Source organism: Zeus faber (genome assembly GCF_960531495.2).
Source record: "Zeus faber genome assembly, chromosome: 7".
Taxonomy (NCBI): domain Eukaryota; kingdom Metazoa; phylum Chordata; class Actinopteri; order Zeiformes; family Zeidae; genus Zeus; species Zeus faber.
The window spans coordinates 1,050,341-1,069,391 of NC_137203.1; the positions used below are offsets into that span (position 1 = coordinate 1,050,341).

Sequence of the window (19,051 nt, forward strand, 5' to 3'; positions counted from 1 at the left end):
GGACCAGGCAGCGCTACCTCCCCGGGGCCCCTCCCAGGGCCCCAGCCGCCCCAGCAGGGCTGTCAGGGCAGCGCAGATGGGCGTGGCCCTGGCAGACACTCCCCGGTAGCTGCTCTCTGGTAGGCTGCAGCTCTCAGGCTCGCAGAGGGGCAGCGCCGCATGCTGGGTCAGAGCCTCCACCAGTCCTACGTAGGCCTGCTCTAGCTCCTCCCACCGCTGCGATGCGTCATCGCTCTGATTGGTGGAATCAGGAGAAAACAGCCAATGAGCATCGGCCATCTTAAACATCTGCTCCACGCGGCCGATGACGCCAGCTGCCTCCAAGTCTGCTGCTCCACCCAGCGCCTGGTGGAGCTGAACCAGGAGCTCTACGACTGGGGGGCGTGGCTCCAGGGCAAGGGCTGGGATCTGCGGTGAAGAGGAGGATGAGGAGGACAGGTGGAGGTGATGAAGAAGCAACGGCAGCTCCATCCTGCAGGGAGACTGAGGAGACATAAGAACAGTCAAGTCTCTGACTCCGCCCACGACCACATGACTTTGATCCATCGTTTGTTTTATTGGACACTGAGGAAGGAGGGACCCCTCCCCCCACCCTCACCAACCCCCACCCTCAACTCAACACTTTTGTTTTGTTTCTCATTCGATATTATTTATATCCAATTTATTTTTCTTCTTCGGAATTTATTTATTTATTTATTACGTTCAAATCAAGACAACTTGATTTACTGATTATTATTCACTTCATTTTTCTTGTTCCTGTTCTTGTTCGACACAGAATCATAAAACGCTTCTGGCGATGTTTGACAATCATTGAGTTCATGAAATGAAATGAAATGAATTGAAATCAATTGAAATGAATTGAAATGTGAAGTTACCTCCTGTGCGACGCGCAGCTCGTCCAATTGGATCCTGTTCCGCCGGAGGTTTGAGCGGGAGGGACACGGCGCTTCCGGTCCGCTGGTATGATGGTCCTTCCGGTGTGAGAAAGGTTCCGCTTCCGAAGGTTCCGATCTCGTACCGTGACGCGACACGCCAGGCTGAGAGCATCCGCACTGTCCACGCTTCACTGATGCCCGTAGTTTGGTGTTATTCCTGGATGTTTATCAGGCGTTTGAAGCCGTTGAAATATTCTTTTTATTGGACGCGTTACACTTCTTGGGTTTTAATGAAGATGTTTTACACTGACGTGTACTTTTGTATCCCTGACCCCTGGCCCCTGACCCCTAGAATGAACCCTAGGTTTACGGTGCTGTGTGGTATTCGGCAAGGGTGCCCAATCTGTCCGAAAGGATTCATTATGACCACCCAACTACTAGCAACGCTTATTAGTAACAATCCTAAAATACCAGGTATTACAATCCTCCAGGAGGAATTTCACTCGAGTCCCTTGGCAGACGACACTTCCATCCATGGTGAATAAAAGCCTTCATACAATCAGATCTTCTTCAAAGCATCAGGGTTATCCCATAATATTAAAACATGGGAATGACTTCCCATTCAAACATGCACAGATACCACTATTGTTTCAATTAAGGTTGAATCCGAGGTGAATTACCTAGCAATATTAACGTCTAAAAATGTTATGAAATGTTATTGTCATCCACATTTCTAAGGCTGAACAGACGTGAAGGACTCTCAACAGGGACGTTGTGTTTCTGGAAGAGTTATCTCCTCGAAAGCAGGTTTCTCCAAATTCATTTATCCATGACACTCCCTGTGTGTTTCTTCCATTAATATAAAAAAAAAAATGACTCAGTTATTTTCCAAATCTTATGGAAAAATAAAATCCATTATAATAAAATATCACAGCTGGTTAAGGAGTATGATCAAGGTGATGGATCAATGGTTGGAACTTTTAAGATGAAATATTTAAGATCGTTCATATTTCATAACGTATCATATTTCATATCTTTCATATTTCATATCCTTTTAAAAGTTCACATCCTATCATATTTCATATGTTTCATATTTCGTAATGTATTGTATTCCATATCTTTCATATTTAATATCCTTCAAGTTCAAGTTCAAGTTCAAGAGATTATTTGTCACATACATATACATACGTTCATACATATATGCAGTGAAATGTCATGACACCCGGTGATTACGCACATTTCATATCTTTCATGTCACATATCCTTTTCACATTTCATATATTTCATATTTCCAATTTAAGAGTGATTGATTTGAGAAAGGCATTTTGTTTGTAAATGATTGATTGTACTTTTTAGATCCATCTCATGTAAATGCTACTTGTAGAGAGCAGAGTATTATGTGTAGAGTCATCCTTCCTCCACCTTGGTGTGTTGATGGTTTAACCACAGGATAACACATGTTCTGCTGCTGTTGATGATCAAGCACATTCTACTTTTATTCAACCTTTATTTCCCCCAAGGTCAAAGGTCAAACAGAGTCATTTCAGAAGAATTCACAAGTTTTAGAAAGTTGCAGAATTTCTTAAAAAGGGTTGAAATGAGCAGTGGATGTTGTGACAGAGGAAACATGACAACAGATCAAACATGTTGTTGATATAAAAGACGGCTTTCACGTCACGTCGATGACATTCCACTTCTTTCTATGAATGATGTCAACTCCTCTTTTTCTGGCATGATTCATAGGATCATTCTTATGGACGATCATCATCTTCAGGAACAGAAAACCCTCCTTTGTTTGCTTTATCAATGATTTCAAGTTCTTTTTCTCTTCCCTTAAAAACATGAACTCTAGTCAAATGTCAAAAAAGTATTTTTGTTTTAATTTATGTCTTTTTTTCTGATTCTGCCTAGTGACTGTTTATTTATATATATATAGTTGTATATAGTTTAATTTGTTGTTATTTATATTGTATTATATTATATGTATGTCATCTCTATGAGTTCTTGTATGTTCTTAAATGTGTGTTCAATAAGTTCCCAGTGGAGCTGCTTTGACTTAACTTCTTGACTTGGTGACGGGGGGAAGTCGGGCGGAGTTCTACGTGACGCTGATTAGCGGCGGTTCCTGCTGCTCTGCCCGTTAATAAACTCTGAACAAACCTTGATTTGGTTCCTACTCAACTTCTGTTCCCAAAACGGAGGAAAAGCCGTTGTAAAATATACATATTTAACTATATATATATATAATGTATTATAAATTGTGTTGGACAAAGGGGCGAGGTCAAGCACTGGCTGTGGACGACACCGCGGTTCTTCTTCTTCTTCTTCTTCTTCTTCTTCTTCTTCTTCTTCTTAATGTTTGTTTGTCTTGCAGAGGTGATTTGTGCACGGGCTCGTCAGTCAACCAGGAGCCAGGGAGCGGAACGCCAGTCCTCCTGTGCCTGAAACCACCTCCTCCACCTCCTCCACCTCCTCCTCCTCCTCCTCCTCCTCCTCCTCCTCATCATCATTATTATGGTTATTATGAATCATTAGGCGTAGCAGGGTAAGAAGGAGGCTGTCTCCCTCCCTGGAGCCTGACAGGACACGCCCACCAGCGACAGCGATCACTTGTGGTGTAAAGCGTGCGGTGAGAGTCAGAATAAAAGAAACATTGAGGAACCAAAAAAGAATAAACAACTGATGTTGCTTGAATCTCACCTTGTATATTTTGTAGATTTTATGTGTTTGATTATTTATGTTACGACCATTTCTGTACGTTTCTATTTAGTATTTTGTACAAAATGAGGGGTCTCGCCCTCTATTGTTATTGTTATTGAAAAAGTGACGTCAGGTTTCTCTGGACGTCATGGATCCACTGCTCTCACAGACAAGATCAATCAAATGTGTATTGGGGGCGGTCCCGACACGCCGTCGTCCAAGTTTGATCCGGATCAGTCCATTGTTGTGGAATCATTTAATGAAAAAAATGTATTTTTGTATTAGCCACAACCCTCGCACATGCACAAAGGACGGCTCACACAGGTCACATGACAGCATTGTAGCCTCGTGATTGGACAACAACTGACGTCAGAACTTGATGGATGTCATGGATCCGATGAACCCACAGACATTGTGAATAAGATGTGTATTCGCGGCGGTTCCCACATGGCGTGGTTGCAGTTTCATCCGGATGGCTTCAGTATTGTGGATGGAGCGTGTGATCAACAAGCACCACCTCACCAAGATGGCATCACGCACAGCGCACATGCGGAGGTTGGCGGAGAACACGGATGAGGTGATAGCGCTGCAGTCGAGCGACACACGGATACAGTCACGATGGGACTTCAACTAAAGGACTAAAAGATAAAAACTCAAAACCATACAAAGGTACACAGTGACAGGTATTATTTTACCAGAAGACGATTGGATGAAACAAAGAGCAGCGTATTAAACATCTTAAATATATAAACACTTCTGAGAACAACTGACACGCACCACACTAAGTTCTACTGAATAAAAACCAATGACATCACTGTCAGAATGTATAGACATCATTCCAGAGACATCAATGTACGCAAACTTCCTGAATTATAATGACTTTTACAATAACATCAGATATGACATAATACAAGGAACATGTATTTATTGTGTCTGTGTTTTGAAATATTTTCAGTTTTTGCGTTAACTTCCAGACAGATGGAAAACAGAGGCCAAGCAGCAGAGCAGCGATGGGCAGAAGGTGTAGCTTTCGAGGTCACTCACCCTCCTCTTCAAAAAAAAGACGAAAATACTTTCTGAAATTCTGGACAAAACTCTCACGTGAAGACCGCAAACGCTGACAGAAGTTGCTCCAAAATCTCTGACAACATTGGATCCAGATGAAGCTCCTTTCAGTCCAGCGGTTGATCTCCCACATCTGGGCGTCAGGAGGCTGAGGATCAGGGCGATGCAGCTGTCACTTTAACAGCCCTTCTTAAAAACACCACCCAGAGGTGCGGGTGACCTCCGTCATGTTGTGATGGAAGGAACCGGCCTTTACCAGGAGAAGAAAACGTCCGGTTGAATAAAAGACAACGTTTGAGGAAGAGATGATGTCACAATATCAGAACACACCTTGAGTGAGACAACACTTGAATGCAGATCCGCTGCAGCGTGATGGTGTCGCTGCTGAAATGAGGACTTAACATGATGGAATCCAGTCACAGCAGCTTGGTGAAGCCATTCACACATCACTGGTGAATTATGACACAAACAGGTGCAGTGATGGAGCAGGGTGATGTCATCAGTTGAACATTGTTGTTGATAGTTGAACATTTGCAGCAGGACTCCTCCAGCGGCTTTGCAGAGAGACAACGCACACCCCGACATTGAACTTTAACGAAAGGCCGACGATATTATTGGTATTATATGGGTTAGGTGTGTGTGTGTGTGTCTGTGTGTGTGTGTGTGTGTTCGTGTGTGTGTGTGTGTGTTCGTGTGTGTGTGTGTGTGTTCGTGTGTGTGTGTGTCTGTGTGTGTGTGTGTGTGTTCGTGTGTGTGTGTGTGTGTGTGTGTGTGTGTGTGTGTGTGTGTGTTCGTGTGTGTGTGTGTGTGTGTGTGTGTGTGTGTGTCTGTGTGTGTGTGTGTGTGTTCGTGTGTGTGTGTGTGTGTTCGTGTGTGTGTGTGTGTGTTCGTGTGTGTGTGTGTCTGTGTGTGTGTGTGTGTTCGTGTGTGTGTGTGTGTGTGTGTGTGTGTGTGTGTGTGTGTGTTCGTGTGTGATTGTGTGTGTGTGTGTCTATGTGTGTGGGTGTGTCTCTGTGTGTATGTGTGTGTGTGTGTGTGTGTCTCTGTGTGTGTGTGTGTGTGTTCGTGTGTGATTGTTTGTGTGTGTGTGTCTCTGTGTGTGTGATTGTGTGTGTTCGTGTGTGATTCTGTGTGTGTGTGTGTGTGTGATTGTGTGTGTGTGTTTGTGTCTCTGTGTGTGTTTGTGTCTCTGTGTGTGTGTGTGTGTGTGTGTGTTCGTGTGTGATTGTGTGTGTGTGATTGTGTGTGTGTGATTGTGTGTGTGTGTGTCTCTCTGTGTGTGTGTTTGTGTCTCTGTGTGTGTTTGTGTCTCTGTGTGTGTGTGTGTGTGTGTGTTCGTGTGTGATTGTGTGTGTGTGATTGTGTGTGTGTGATTGTGTGTGTGTGTGTCTCTCTGTGTGTGTGTGTGTTTGTGTGTGATTGAGTGTGTGTGTGTGTGTGTGTGTGTGTGTGTGTGTTCGTGTGTGATTGTTTGTGTGTGTGTGTCTCTGTGTGTGTGATTGTGTGTGTTCGTGTGTGATTCTGTGTGTGTGTGTGTGTGTGATTGTGTGTGTGTGTGTGTACAGGTGGAGTTGGAACGTGTTTCAAAGGCAGAGGAAGTGGTTTGAAGTCTGTTTCCTCTCTGAGCTGATGTGATGTTTAAAGCGTGTCATTAACACTGAATTAACCACTAATCCCTGTCTGAGCACACACACACACACACACACACACACACACACACACACACACACACACACACACACACACACACACACACACACACACACACACACCATCTGTCTGTCTGTCTGTTTGTCTGTCTCTCTGTCTGTCCATCCTGCAGGCTGGACGCATAATAATAATAATAATAAAATTATTATTCGTAATAGTAATAATAATAACAATAACAATAATAATAATATTTGTAGTAATAATAATATTATTGTTAATAATAATGGATTCTTCATGGGACTAGTTGTTAAAATCCCTAAATTTTCAGCACAACAATTGAGATGGTTGAGAATGTCATCTTTGGTGGGGTGAGTTTTTGCACAGATCATGGGCCACCAATGCGAAACATATTACTATTATTAGTAATAATAATAATAATAATAATAATAATGATAATATTTTTAGTACTAATAATATTATTGTTAATAATAATAATAATAATAATAATCATGATAATCATAATAACAATTACCTGATGATCTTTAATTGACTAAAGTTCACATGTAAACACGATGAGTTTCACATTTGAGAACATAACATCTAAACAAACATGTGTTTATTCACTTTTCTGCCTGTTGATCTTCTCAGGTATCAACGCAGTATTGATAATGTGTTCAGCTATTGACAAGGTATTGATGAAATACTGAGAATGCATTACACACAGGATGGACAGTGGATGATGTGGGGATGGTAGCTCAGGCGGTAGAGCTTGTGGTCTAGTGATGTAAAGGTTGCTGGTTGGATCCCAGGCTCCTCCTGCTAGCATGCTGTAGTGTCCTTGAGCAAGACACTTAACCCCTCATTGCTCCTGATGGCTGCGTCCGTCGCTGTTTGAACAATTGTAAGTGGCTTTGGATAAAAGCGTCTGATCAATGAAATGTAATGTAATGTAATGTAAATGATCAAGGATTTGGATTGGAACATGCTCACGTGTTGCTGGACTGTCATCCCATAATGAACAGGAGGATGGTCATGCATAATGCTGTAAACACTTTCATGTCCCTGTTGCTATGGTGACTAATGGAATGGAAGTTCTCGTGTGTGTGTGTGTGTGTGTGTGTGTGTGTGTGTGGCATCATGGTAACTCGTCTTCACTCAGATGAAGGTCTGGACTCTCCTCCCGGGTGTAGCTCTTCAGATGCTCCTGCTGCAGGATACACTGAGGAAGAGAGAGGGAGTAAATAACAGCAGAAGAGTAAAAGTCCTCATCCTAACTCTGAGTGCTGGACACTTCCCTCATATCCGGAGCCATGGCTCATCACACCCTGATCCAAGATGGAGACAGACTCCACCCCAACAACTAGCGGGGCCTCAGTGTGAGAAGGAATGTGGGGAAGGTGATGTCTGAAGCACAAACTGGATTCTTCCCAAACTACAGGACATCAAAGCATCGCTCCGCCCAAACACGTGAACCAAAACAAAAGAGCGACACCAGGGAGCGTCAGGACGGTGACATCGTCTTGGGGCTTGGGGCTTTCCTGCGGTCATGGGGGTCTGTACAGCTGCAGGACTCAGGGGTGGATTCAGGGCCATTTTGGCTGCTTGGAAGCACCACGACATAATACCTTATACACCAGAACCACCTGGGACAAGTCCTGTACACTCATTGGTGGACACCTTACACACACACACACACACCCCACCCCAGCACCCTCCTGGTTGCATCCTTCTCCTTTTCTCCCTCATTGTCCACATGTTGTTGTTTGTTTCTATGTTGATGTTTTTCCGTGTACATGTTGTTTTTTGTTTCTATGTTTATGTTTTTACGTGTACATGTTGTTTGCGTGATGTTGATGTTTTTCTGTGTACATGTTGGTTTTTGTCTCTATGTTTATGTTTTTCCGTGTACATGTTGTTGTTTGCGTTATTTGGATGTTTTTCCGTGTACATGTTGTTGTTTGCGTTATGTTTATGTTGTTCCATGTACATGTTGAGGTTTGTTTCTATGTTTATGTTTTTTCATGTACATGTTATTTGTTTCTATGTTTATGTTTATCCATGTACATGTTGTTGTTTGTTTCTATGTTTATGTTTTTCCGTGTACATGTTGTTGTTTGTGTTATGTTGATGTTTTTCCGTGTACATGTTGTTTGTTTCTATGTTTATGTTTTTCCATGTACATGTTGTTGTTTGTTTCTATGTTTATGTTTTTCCGTGTACATGTTGTTGTTTGTTTCTATGTTTATGTTTTTCTGGGGACATGTTGTTTGCGTGATGTTGATGTTTTTCCGTGTACAGGTTGTTGTTTGTTTCTATGTTTATGTTATTCCGTGTACATGTTGTTGTTTGCGGTATGTTGATGTTTTTCCGTGTACATGTTGTTGTTTGTTTCTATGTTTATGTTATTCCGTGTACATGTTGTTTGCGTTATTTGGATGGTTTTCCGTGTACATGTTGTTGTTTGTTTCTATGTTGATGTTTTTCCATGTACATGTTGTTGTTTGTTTCTATGGTTATGTTTTTCCGTGTACATGTTGTTTGTTTCTATGTTTATGTTTTTCTGTGGACATGTTTGCGTTATGTTGATGTTTTTCCGTGTACATGTTGTTGTTTGTTTCTATGTTTATGTTATTCTGTGTATATGTTGTTGTTTGTTTCTATGTTTATGTTTTTCTGTGTACATGTTGTTGTTTGCGTTATGTTGATGTTTTTCCGTGTACGTGTTGTTTGTTGGTTTCTATGTTTATGTTATTCCATGTACATGTTGTTGTTTGCGTTATGTTGATGTTTTTCTGTGTACATGTTGTTGTTTGTTTCTATGTTTATGTTATTCCGTGTACATGTCGTTGTTTGTTTCTATGTTTATGTTTTTCCGTGTACATGTTGTTGTTTATTTCTATCTTTATGTTATTCCGTGTACATGTTGTTTGCGTTATTTGGATGGTTTTCCGTGTACATGTTGTTGTTTGTTTCTATGTTGATGTTTTTCCATGTACATGTTGTTGTTTGTTTCTATGTTTATGTTTTTCTGTGTACATGTTGTTTGTTTCTATGTTTATGTATTTCCATGTACATGCTGTTGTTTATGTTTTTCCGTGTACATGTTCTTGTTTGTTTCTATGGTTATGTTTTTCCGTGTACATGTTGTTTGTTGGTTTCTATGTTTATGTTATTCCGTGTACATGTTGTTGTTTGCGTTATGTTGATGTTTTTCTGTGTACATGTTGTTGTTTGTTTCTATGTTTATGTTATTCCGTGTACATGTCGTTGTTTGTTTCTATGTTTATGTTTTTCCGTGTACATGTTGTTGTTTATTTCTATCTTTATGTTATTCCGTGTACATGTTGTTTGCGTTATTTGGATGGTTTTCCGTGTACATGTTGTTGTTTGTTTCTATGTTGATGTTTTTCCATGTACATGTTGTTGTTTGTTTCTATGTTTATGTTTTTCTGTGTACATGTTGTTTGTTTCTATGTTTATGTATTTCCATGTACATGCTGTTGTTTATGTTTTTCCGTGTACATGTTCTTGTTTGTTTCTATGGTTATGTTTTTCTGTGTACATGTTGTTTGCGTCATGTTGATTTTTTTCCGTGTACATGTTGTTGTTTGCGTTATGTTGATGTTTTTCCGTGTACATGTTCTTGTTTGTTTCTATGTTTATGTTTTTCCATGTACATGTTGTTGTTTGTTTCTATGGTTATGTTTTTCTGTGTACATGTTGTTTGCGTCATGTTGATTTTTTTCCGTGTACATGTTGTTGTTTGTTTCTATGTTTATGTTATTCCGTGTACATGTTGTTGTTTATTTCTATGTTTATGTTTTTCCGTGTACATGTTGTTTGTTTCTATGTTTATGTATTTCCATGTACATGCTGTTGTTGTTTTTTTTCCGTGTACATGTTATTTGTGTCTATGTTTATGTTTTTCCATGTACATGTTGTTGTTTGTTTCTATGTTTATGTTTTTCCGTGTACATGTTGTTGTTTTTTTCTATGTTTATGTTATTCCGTGTACATGTTGTTGTTTGCGTTATGTTGATGTTTTTCCGTGTACATGTTCTTGTTCGTTTCTATGTTGATGTTTTTCCATGTACATGTTGTTATTTGTTTCTATGGTTATGTTTTTCTGTGTACATGTTGTTTGCGTCATATTGATTTTTTTCCGTGTACATGTTGTTGTTTGTCTCTATGTTTATGTTTTTCCGTGTACATGTTGTTGTTTATTTCTATGTTTATGTTTTTCTGTGTACATGTTGTTTGTTTCTATGTTTATGTATTTCCATGAACATGTTGTTGTTGTTTTTTTTCCGTGTACATGTTATTTGTGTCTATGTTTATGTTTTTCCATGTACATGTTGTTGTTTGTTTCTATGCTTATGTTTTTCCATGTACATGTTGTTTGCTTGTTTGTTTTTCCATGTAAATGTTATTTGTTTCTATGTTGATGTTTTCCCATGTGCATGTTGTTGTTTGTTTCTATGTCGATGTTTTTCCATGTACATGTTGTTTGTTTCTATGTTTATGTTTTTCCGTGGACATGTTGTTTGCGTTATGTTGATGTTTTTCCGTGTACATGTTGTTGTTTGTTTCTATGTTTATGTTTTTCTGTGTACATGTTGTTGTTTGCGTTATGTTGATGTTTTTCCGTGTACGTGTTGTTGTTTGTTTCTATGTTTATGTTATTCCATGTACATGTTGTTGTTTGTTTCTATGTTTATGTTTTTCCGTGTACATGTTGTTGTTTGTTTCTATGTTTATGTGTTTCCGTGTACATGTTGTTGTTTGTTTCTATGTTTATGTTTTTCCATGTACATGTTGTTGTTTGTTTCTATGGTTAGGTTTTTCTGTGTACATGTTGTTTCCGCATGTTGATTTTTTTCCGTGTACATGTTGTTGTTTGTTTCTATGTTTATGTTTTTCCGTGTACATGTTGTTTGCTTGTTTGTTTTTCCATGTAAATGTTATTTGTTTCAAGGTTTATGTTTTTCCATGTGCATGTTGTTGTTTGTTTCTATGTTTATGTTTTTCCGTGTTCATGTTGTTGTTTATTTCTATGTTTATGTTTTTCCGTGTACATGTTATTTGTTTCTATGTTTATGTATTTCCATGAACATGTTGTTGTTGTTTTTTTTCCGTGTACATGTTATTTGTTTCTATGTTTATGTTTTTCCATGTACATGTTGTTGGTTTCTATGTTTATGTTATTCCGTGTACATGTTGTTGTTTGCGTTATGTTGATGTTTTTCTGTGTACATGTTGTTGTTTGTTTCTATGTTTATGTTATTCCGTGTACATGTCGTTGTTTGTTTCTATGTTTATGTTTTTCCGTGTACATGTTGTTGTTTATTTCTATCTTTATGTTATTCCGTGTACATGTTGTTTGCGTTATTTGGATGGTTTTCCGTGTACATGTTGTTGTTTGTTTCTATGTTGATGTTTTTCCATGTACATGTTGTTGTTTGTTTCTATGTTTATGTTTTTCTGTGTACATGTTGTTTGTTTCTATGTTTATGTATTTCCATGTACATGCTGTTGTTTATGTTTTTCCGTGTACATGTTCTTGTTTGTTTCTATGGTTATGTTTTTCTGTGTACATGTTGTTTGCGTCATGTTGATTTTTTTCCGTGTACATGTTGTTGTTTGCGTTATGTTGATGTTTTTCCGTGTACATGTTCTTGTTTGTTTCTATGTTTATGTTTTTCCATGTACATGTTGTTGTTTGTTTCTATGGTTATGTTTTTCTGTGTACATGTTGTTTGCGTCATGTTGATTTTTTTCCGTGTACATGTTGTTGTTTGTTTCTATGTTTATGTTATTCCGTGTACATGTTGTTGTTTATTTCTATGTTTATGTTTTTCCGTGTACATGTTGTTTGTTTCTATGTTTATGTATTTCCATGTACATGCTGTTGTTGTTTTTTTTCCGTGTACATGTTATTTGTGTCTATGTTTATGTTTTTCCATGTACATGTTGTTGTTTGTTTCTATGTTTATGTTTTTCCGTGTACATGTTGTTGTTTTTTTCTATGTTTATGTTATTCCGTGTACATGTTGTTGTTTGCGTTATGTTGATGTTTTTCCGTGTACATGTTCTTGTTCGTTTCTATGTTGATGTTTTTCCATGTACATGTTGTTATTTGTTTCTATGGTTATGTTTTTCTGTGTACATGTTGTTTGCGTCATATTGATTTTTTTCCGTGTACATGTTGTTGTTTGTCTCTATGTTTATGTTTTTCCGTGTACATGTTGTTGTTTATTTCTATGTTTATGTTTTTCTGTGTACATGTTGTTTGTTTCTATGTTTATGTATTTCCATGAACATGTTGTTGTTGTTTTTTTTCCGTGTACATGTTATTTGTGTCTATGTTTATGTTTTTCCATGTACATGTTGTTGTTTGTTTCTATGCTTATGTTTTTCCATGTACATGTTGTTTGCTTGTTTGTTTTTCCATGTAAATGTTATTTGTTTCTATGTTGATGTTTTCCCATGTGCATGTTGTTGTTTGTTTCTATGTCGATGTTTTTCCATGTACATGTTGTTTGTTTCTATGTTTATGTTTTTCCGTGGACATGTTGTTTGCGTTATGTTGATGTTTTTCCGTGTACATGTTGTTGTTTGTTTCTATGTTTATGTTTTTCTGTGTACATGTTGTTGTTTGTTTCTATGTTTATGTTTTTCTGTGTACATGTTGTTGTTTGCGTTATGTTGATGTTTTTCCGTGTACATGTTGTTGTTTGTTTCTATGTTTATGTTTTTCTGTGTACATGTTGTTGTTTGCGTTATGTTGATGTTTTTCCGTGTACGTGTTGTTGTTTGTTTCTATGTTTATGTTATTCCATGTACATGTTGTTGTTTGTTTCTATGTTTATGTTTTTCCGTGTACATGTTGTTGTTTGTTTCTATGTTTATGTGTTTCCGTGTACATGTTGTTGTTTGTTTCTATGTTTATGTTTTTCCATGTACATGTTGTTGTTTGTTTCTATGGTTAGGTTTTTCTGTGTACATGTTGTTTCCGCATGTTGATTTTTTTCCGTGTACATGTTGTTGTTTGTTTCTATGTTTATGTTTTTCCGTGTACATGTTGTTTGCTTGTTTGTTTTTCCATGTAAATGTTATTTGTTTCAAGGTTTATGTTTTTCCATGTGCATGTTGTTGTTTGTTTCTATGTTTATGTTTTTCCGTGTTCATGTTGTTGTTTATTTCTATGTTTATGTTTTTCCGTGTACATGTTATTTGTTTCTATGTTTATGTATTTCCATGAACATGTTGTTGTTGTTTTTTTTCCGTGTACATGTTATTTGTTTCTATGTTTATGTTTTTCCATGTACATGTTGTTTGTTTCTATGGTTATGTTTTTCCGTGTACATGTTGTTTGCGTTATGTTGACGTTTTTCCGGGTACATGTTGTTGTTTGTTTCTATGTTTATGTTTTTCCGTGTACATGTTGTTGTTTGCGTTATGTTGATGTTTTTCCGTGTACATGTTGTTTGTTTCTATGTTTATGTTTTTCCGTGTACATGTTGTTTGTGTTATGTTGATGTCTTTCCGTGTACATGTTGATGTGTTATGTTGATGTTTTTCCGTGTACATGTTGTTGTTTGCGTTATGTTGATGTTTTTCCATGTACATGTTGTTGTTTGTTTCTATTTTTATGGTTTTTCATGTACATGTTGTTGTTTGTTTCTATGTTGATGTTTTTCCATGTACATTTTGTTGTTTGTTTCTATGTTGATGCTTTTCCATGTACATGTTGTTGTTTATTTCTATGTTCATGTTTTTCCGTGTACATGTCGTTGTTTGTTTCTATGTTTATGTTTTTCCATGTACATATTGTTGTTTGTTTGTTTTTCCGTGTACATGTTGTTGTTTGTTTCTATGTTTATGTTTTTCGTGTACATGTTGTTTTTTTCTATGTTTATGTTTTTCCGTGTAAATGTTGACGTTTGTTTCTATGTTTATGCTTTTCCGTGTACATGTTGTTGTTTGTTTCTATGTTGATGTTTTTCCATGTAAATGTTGTTTGTGTTATATTGATGTTTTTCCGTGGACATGTTGTTGTTTGTTTCTGTGTTTATGGTTTTCCATGTACATGTTGTTGTTTTTTTTTCCATGTACATGTTATTTGTTTCTATGTTTATGTTTTTCCATGTACATTTTTGTTTCTATGTTTATGTTTTTCCATGTACATGTTGTTGTTTGTTTCTATGTTTATGTTTTTCCATGTACATGTTGTTGTTTGCGTTATGTTGATGTTTTTCCGTGTACATGTTGTTTGCGTTATGTTGATGTTTTTCCATGTACATGTTGTTGTTTGCGTTATGTTGATGTTTTTCCGTGTACATGTTGTTGTTTGTTTCTATGTTTATGTTTTTGCATGTACATGTTGTTGTTTGCGTTATGTTGATGTTTTTCCGTGTACATGTTGTTGTTTGTTCCTATATTTATGTTTTTCCGTGTACATGTTGTTGTTTGCGTTATGTTGATGTTTTTGCATGTACATGTTGTTGTTTGCGTTATGTTGATGTTTTTCCATGTACATGTTGTTGTTTGTTTCTATGTTTATGTTTTTGCATGTGCATGTTGTTGTTTGCGTTATGTTTATGTTTTTGCATGTACATGTTGTTGTTTGCGTTATGTTGATGTTTTTCCGTGTACATGTTGTTGTTTGCGTTATGTTGATGTTTTTCCGTGTACATGTTGTTTGCGCTATTTGGATGTTTTTCCGTGTACATGTTGTTGTTTGCGTTATTTGGATGTTTTTCCGTGTACATGTTGTTGTTTGTTTCTATGTGTGGTGTGGGGATGGTGGGGTGAGCAGCCACACCTGATGTGCTTCTAGGTCAGGGGTCAGGAACCTTTAATAACATTAATATTTAATAACAGTGAATGCAACTTAATGCATTTTTTAAGTAAGGCATACATTTGTAACGTATAACATATCTTTGAGTACTTAAAAAAGCGCTATATATACTACATTTCTCTTTATTCTTGCAGCTAACCAATAATAAATGAAATACTTTTTAGCATGGATGTGACTTGTGGTGCTGCCTGGTTTTGCTGGTGGCCTTGTCGTCTGCTTCATACGTAGTGAGGTTGAGCTTCATGCTGCGTTGAGGCTCCATCAGTTCAACGTGAGCGTAGGTTGCTCTTCATGTTTCTCAGACGCCACAAAGACTGCTCACATGCGTATGTAGAGCCAAGCACGCTCCATACGGCAACACTCCCACGCTGCATTGTGTGCTACGTGACGGGAAGCTCCTTCCAAGTGTTAACAATCAGCTGCTCTTCAGATTATATGTCACATACATATTGAAGTTTTTTCCATTTCTGTCCACTTGTGTTGAGCTGATTGCCCTGACTGGAGGCAGGGAGTTTTCTTCATCTTTCTGTATACAGAGGGGATGGCACAGGGGCTGGTAAGCAGCCCAGCAGTGGAACGCCATTCCTCCTGCGCCCACGAGGATCATTATTATCCACAATTATTATAATTATCATCCACAATTATTATAATTATTATCCACAATTATTATAATAATCCTCAGTGATATGTATAATTGTGGCCTGCACGCCACATATTGAAATATGCGGCGGTGCGACTGGTGTTCAACCAGCCAAAGAGGGCACATGTCACTCCGCTTCTCATCGAGCTCCACTGGTTACCTGTAGCCGCTTGGTTACCTGTAGCCGCTTGGTTACCTGTAGCCGCTCACATCAAGTTCAAGTCTCTTATGCTGGCCTACAGAGTGATTGCTGGGAATGCTCAAAATTGTAATTTGTCTCACCTGTTGTACTTTAAAATGACACAGAATAATTATTTATTACTTGTTAATTGTGATGAAAAATTTTAGCTCAAAATTGTCTGCGAGTCATATATTGTCATGGAAAGAGCCATAATTGGCTTGCGAGCCATAGGTTCCCGACCCCTGTTCTAGGTGATCGGTATCAGGGTGGCTGTATACCTGTTGCTAGTTGGCTGGTCTAACCATCAGAATCAGAATCAGAATCAGAAATACTTTAATAATCCCAGGGGGAAATTACTAATTACTAACGAGCAACAGGTTAAAACCCCCATCCCCACACTCATTCAGGATGGGAGCCTGTGTCATGACATGTTCACTCTGCTCCTGGGCTCATTCGAGCTAGCCCACTCACTACAATAAACTGGTGTTAACAACCCCCCGTCATCTGTGCCTCTGTGCAGGAGGGCCCTGGATTCCTTGCTTGGGTGGTGTGTGGTACTGAAACTGCCACAGACTATGTTTATGTTTTTCCATGTACATGTTGTCGTTTGATGTTTCTATGTTTATGTTTTTCCATGTACATGTTGTCGTTTGATGTTTCTATGTTTATGTTTTTCCATGTACATGCTGTCGTTTGATGTTTCTATGTTTATGTTTTTCCATGTACATGTTGTCATTTGATGTTTCTATGTTTATGTTTTTCCCTGTACATGTTCTCGTTTGATGTTTCTATGTTTATGTTTTTCCATGTACATGTTGTCATTTGATGTTTCTATGTTTATGTTTTTCCCTGTACATGTTCTCGTTTGATGTTTCTATGTTTATGTTTTTCCATGTACATGTTGTCATTTGATGTTACTATGTTTATGTTTTTCCCTGTACATGTTGTCGTTTGATGTTTCTATGTTTATGTTTTTCCCTGTACATGTGGTCGTTTGATGTTTCTATGTTTATGTTTTTCCATGTACATGTTGTCGTTTGATGTTTCCATGTTTATGGTTTTCCGTGTACATGTTGTCGTTGGATGTTTCTATGTTTATGTTTTTCCCTGTACATGTTGTCGTTTGATGTTTCTATGTTTATGTTTTTCCGTGTACATGTTGTCGTTTGATGTTTCCATGTTTATGGTTTTCCGTGTACATGTTGTCGTTTGATGTTTCTATGTTTATGTTTTTCCCTGTACATGTTGTCGTTTGATGTTTCTATGTTTATGTTTTTCCATGTACATGTTGTCGTTTGATGTTTCCATGTTTATGGTTTTCCGTGTACATGTTGTTGTTTGATGTTTCTATGTTTATGTTTTTCCATGTACATGTTGTCGTTTGATGTTTCTATGTTTATGTTTTTCCCTGTACATGTTGTCGTTTGATGTTTCTATGTTTATGTTTTTCCATGTACATGTTGTCGTTTGATGTTTCCATGTTTATGGTTTTCCGTGTACATGTTGTTGTTTGATGTTTCTATGTTTATGTTTTTCCATGTACATGTTGTCGTTTGATGTTTCCATGTTTATGGTTTTCCGTGTACATGTTGTTGTTTGATGTTTCTATGTTTATGTTTTTCCATGTACATGTTGTCATTTGATGTTTCTATGTTTATGTTTTTCCCTGTACATGTTGTCGTTTGATGTTTCTATGTTTATGTTTTTCCCTGTACATGTTGTCGTTTGATGTTTCTATGTTTATGTTTTTCCCTGTACATGTTGTTGTTTGATGTTTCTATGTTTATGTTTTTCCATGTACATGTTGTCGTTTGATGTTTCCATGTTTATGGTTTTCCGTGTACATGTTGTTGTTTGATGTTTCTATGTTTATGTTTTTCCATGTACATGTTGTCATTTGATGTTTCTATGTTTATGTTTTTCCCTGTACATGTTGTAGTTTGATGTTGCTATGTTTATGTTTTTCCATGTACATGTTGTTGTTTGATGTTTCCATGTTTATGGTTTTCCATGTACATGTTGTCGTCTTCTGTTGATGTTTTTGTGTAAATGTTGTTTGTTTCTATGTTTATTTGTCTCACCTGTGGTGATTCTCCCTCCTGGAGTAGTGATCAGTTGTTTATAGACCTAACCCTGATAGCTGCTTGTCCACAGAGGGGCTGCTGCTGCTTGTGTGCTCTGCTCCTCACAGGACAGAGTTGTTGCAGCAGTTGTTGATGATTAAAGATGAATGAAGAGTTTCATTGCAGCTTGACAAGTTCAACTCCACTTGCAACTCACTCTGTCCTGGATACAACAGAACAAATACTGTGTAGTATGTGCAGCATGCTGACAGCACAGGTTAAAATAAATAAAAAGTGATGACTCCAACACTACGTTTAATACAACTCTAAAAAATACAATCAATTTAGGCAGGAGCCAAGCGATAGCATTTAATTCGTCTTGTGTCTTTTAAAACTGCTTGGGATTTCATTTGATTTATTTTAGTTTATAATTTGGAAATGTCCCAGAATGCCTTGAGCTGTTTTGGACAAAGTGGATTCTGATTGGCTCACAACAGGAAGCTACTTTGAAACCAAACCACTCAAACACGGTGAAAATCCAATTGGCCGAGAGCAGCTCCGAGTGTGCTCTGTGACAGCCAAACGATACCATGGCAACAAACACTTTGTAAAAAGCAAACAGGAAGTGATGCGGGTCTCACCATCTTCTCCTCTCGGATGGGGGGGTTGCGGAGCAGGAAGCACAGCGGGGCGTACAGGATGTTGATGATGCCAATAAACACCATCAGCGAGGGAAAACCAACAGCCTGCACCACAGCACCACCAGTGGACGGACCTGGAACAGCAGCACAGAGACAACTTGATTATCTGTGAAAGACATCCAACAGGTAGAGAGGAGGAAGGAAGGAGGAAGGAGAGTAGGGAGGAGGAATGAATGGAGGAAGGAGAGTAGGGAGGAGGAAGGAGAGTAGGGAGGAGTGTCATAACAGTGAAGAGAGATTCAGAAGAAGAAGGGATCCAAGACTAAGACTTAAGGGATAACAGAGATAATAGACAGACAGATGAAGAGACAGGCAG

The 19,051-nt window shown here is 38.1% G+C and overlaps 1 protein-coding gene across 1 annotated transcript in view; it reads right to left on the reverse strand.

Moving 5' to 3' along the window:
* Positions 1-7,425: 7,425 nt before the first annotated feature.
* Positions 7,426-19,051, reverse strand: part of slc18a1 (solute carrier family 18 member A1) — a gene marked incomplete at its 3' end in the record, with an annotated part of 21,385 nt that continues 9,759 nt past the window's right edge. The window contains exons 15-16 of the mRNA XM_080003737.1: positions 18,676-18,809; positions 7,426-7,509 (exon numbers count right to left, since the gene is read on the reverse strand). Coding sequence (XP_079859863.1) covers positions 7,426-7,509; positions 18,676-18,809 — 218 coding nt within the window. The remainder of the gene's footprint in view (positions 7,510-18,675; positions 18,810-19,051) is intronic.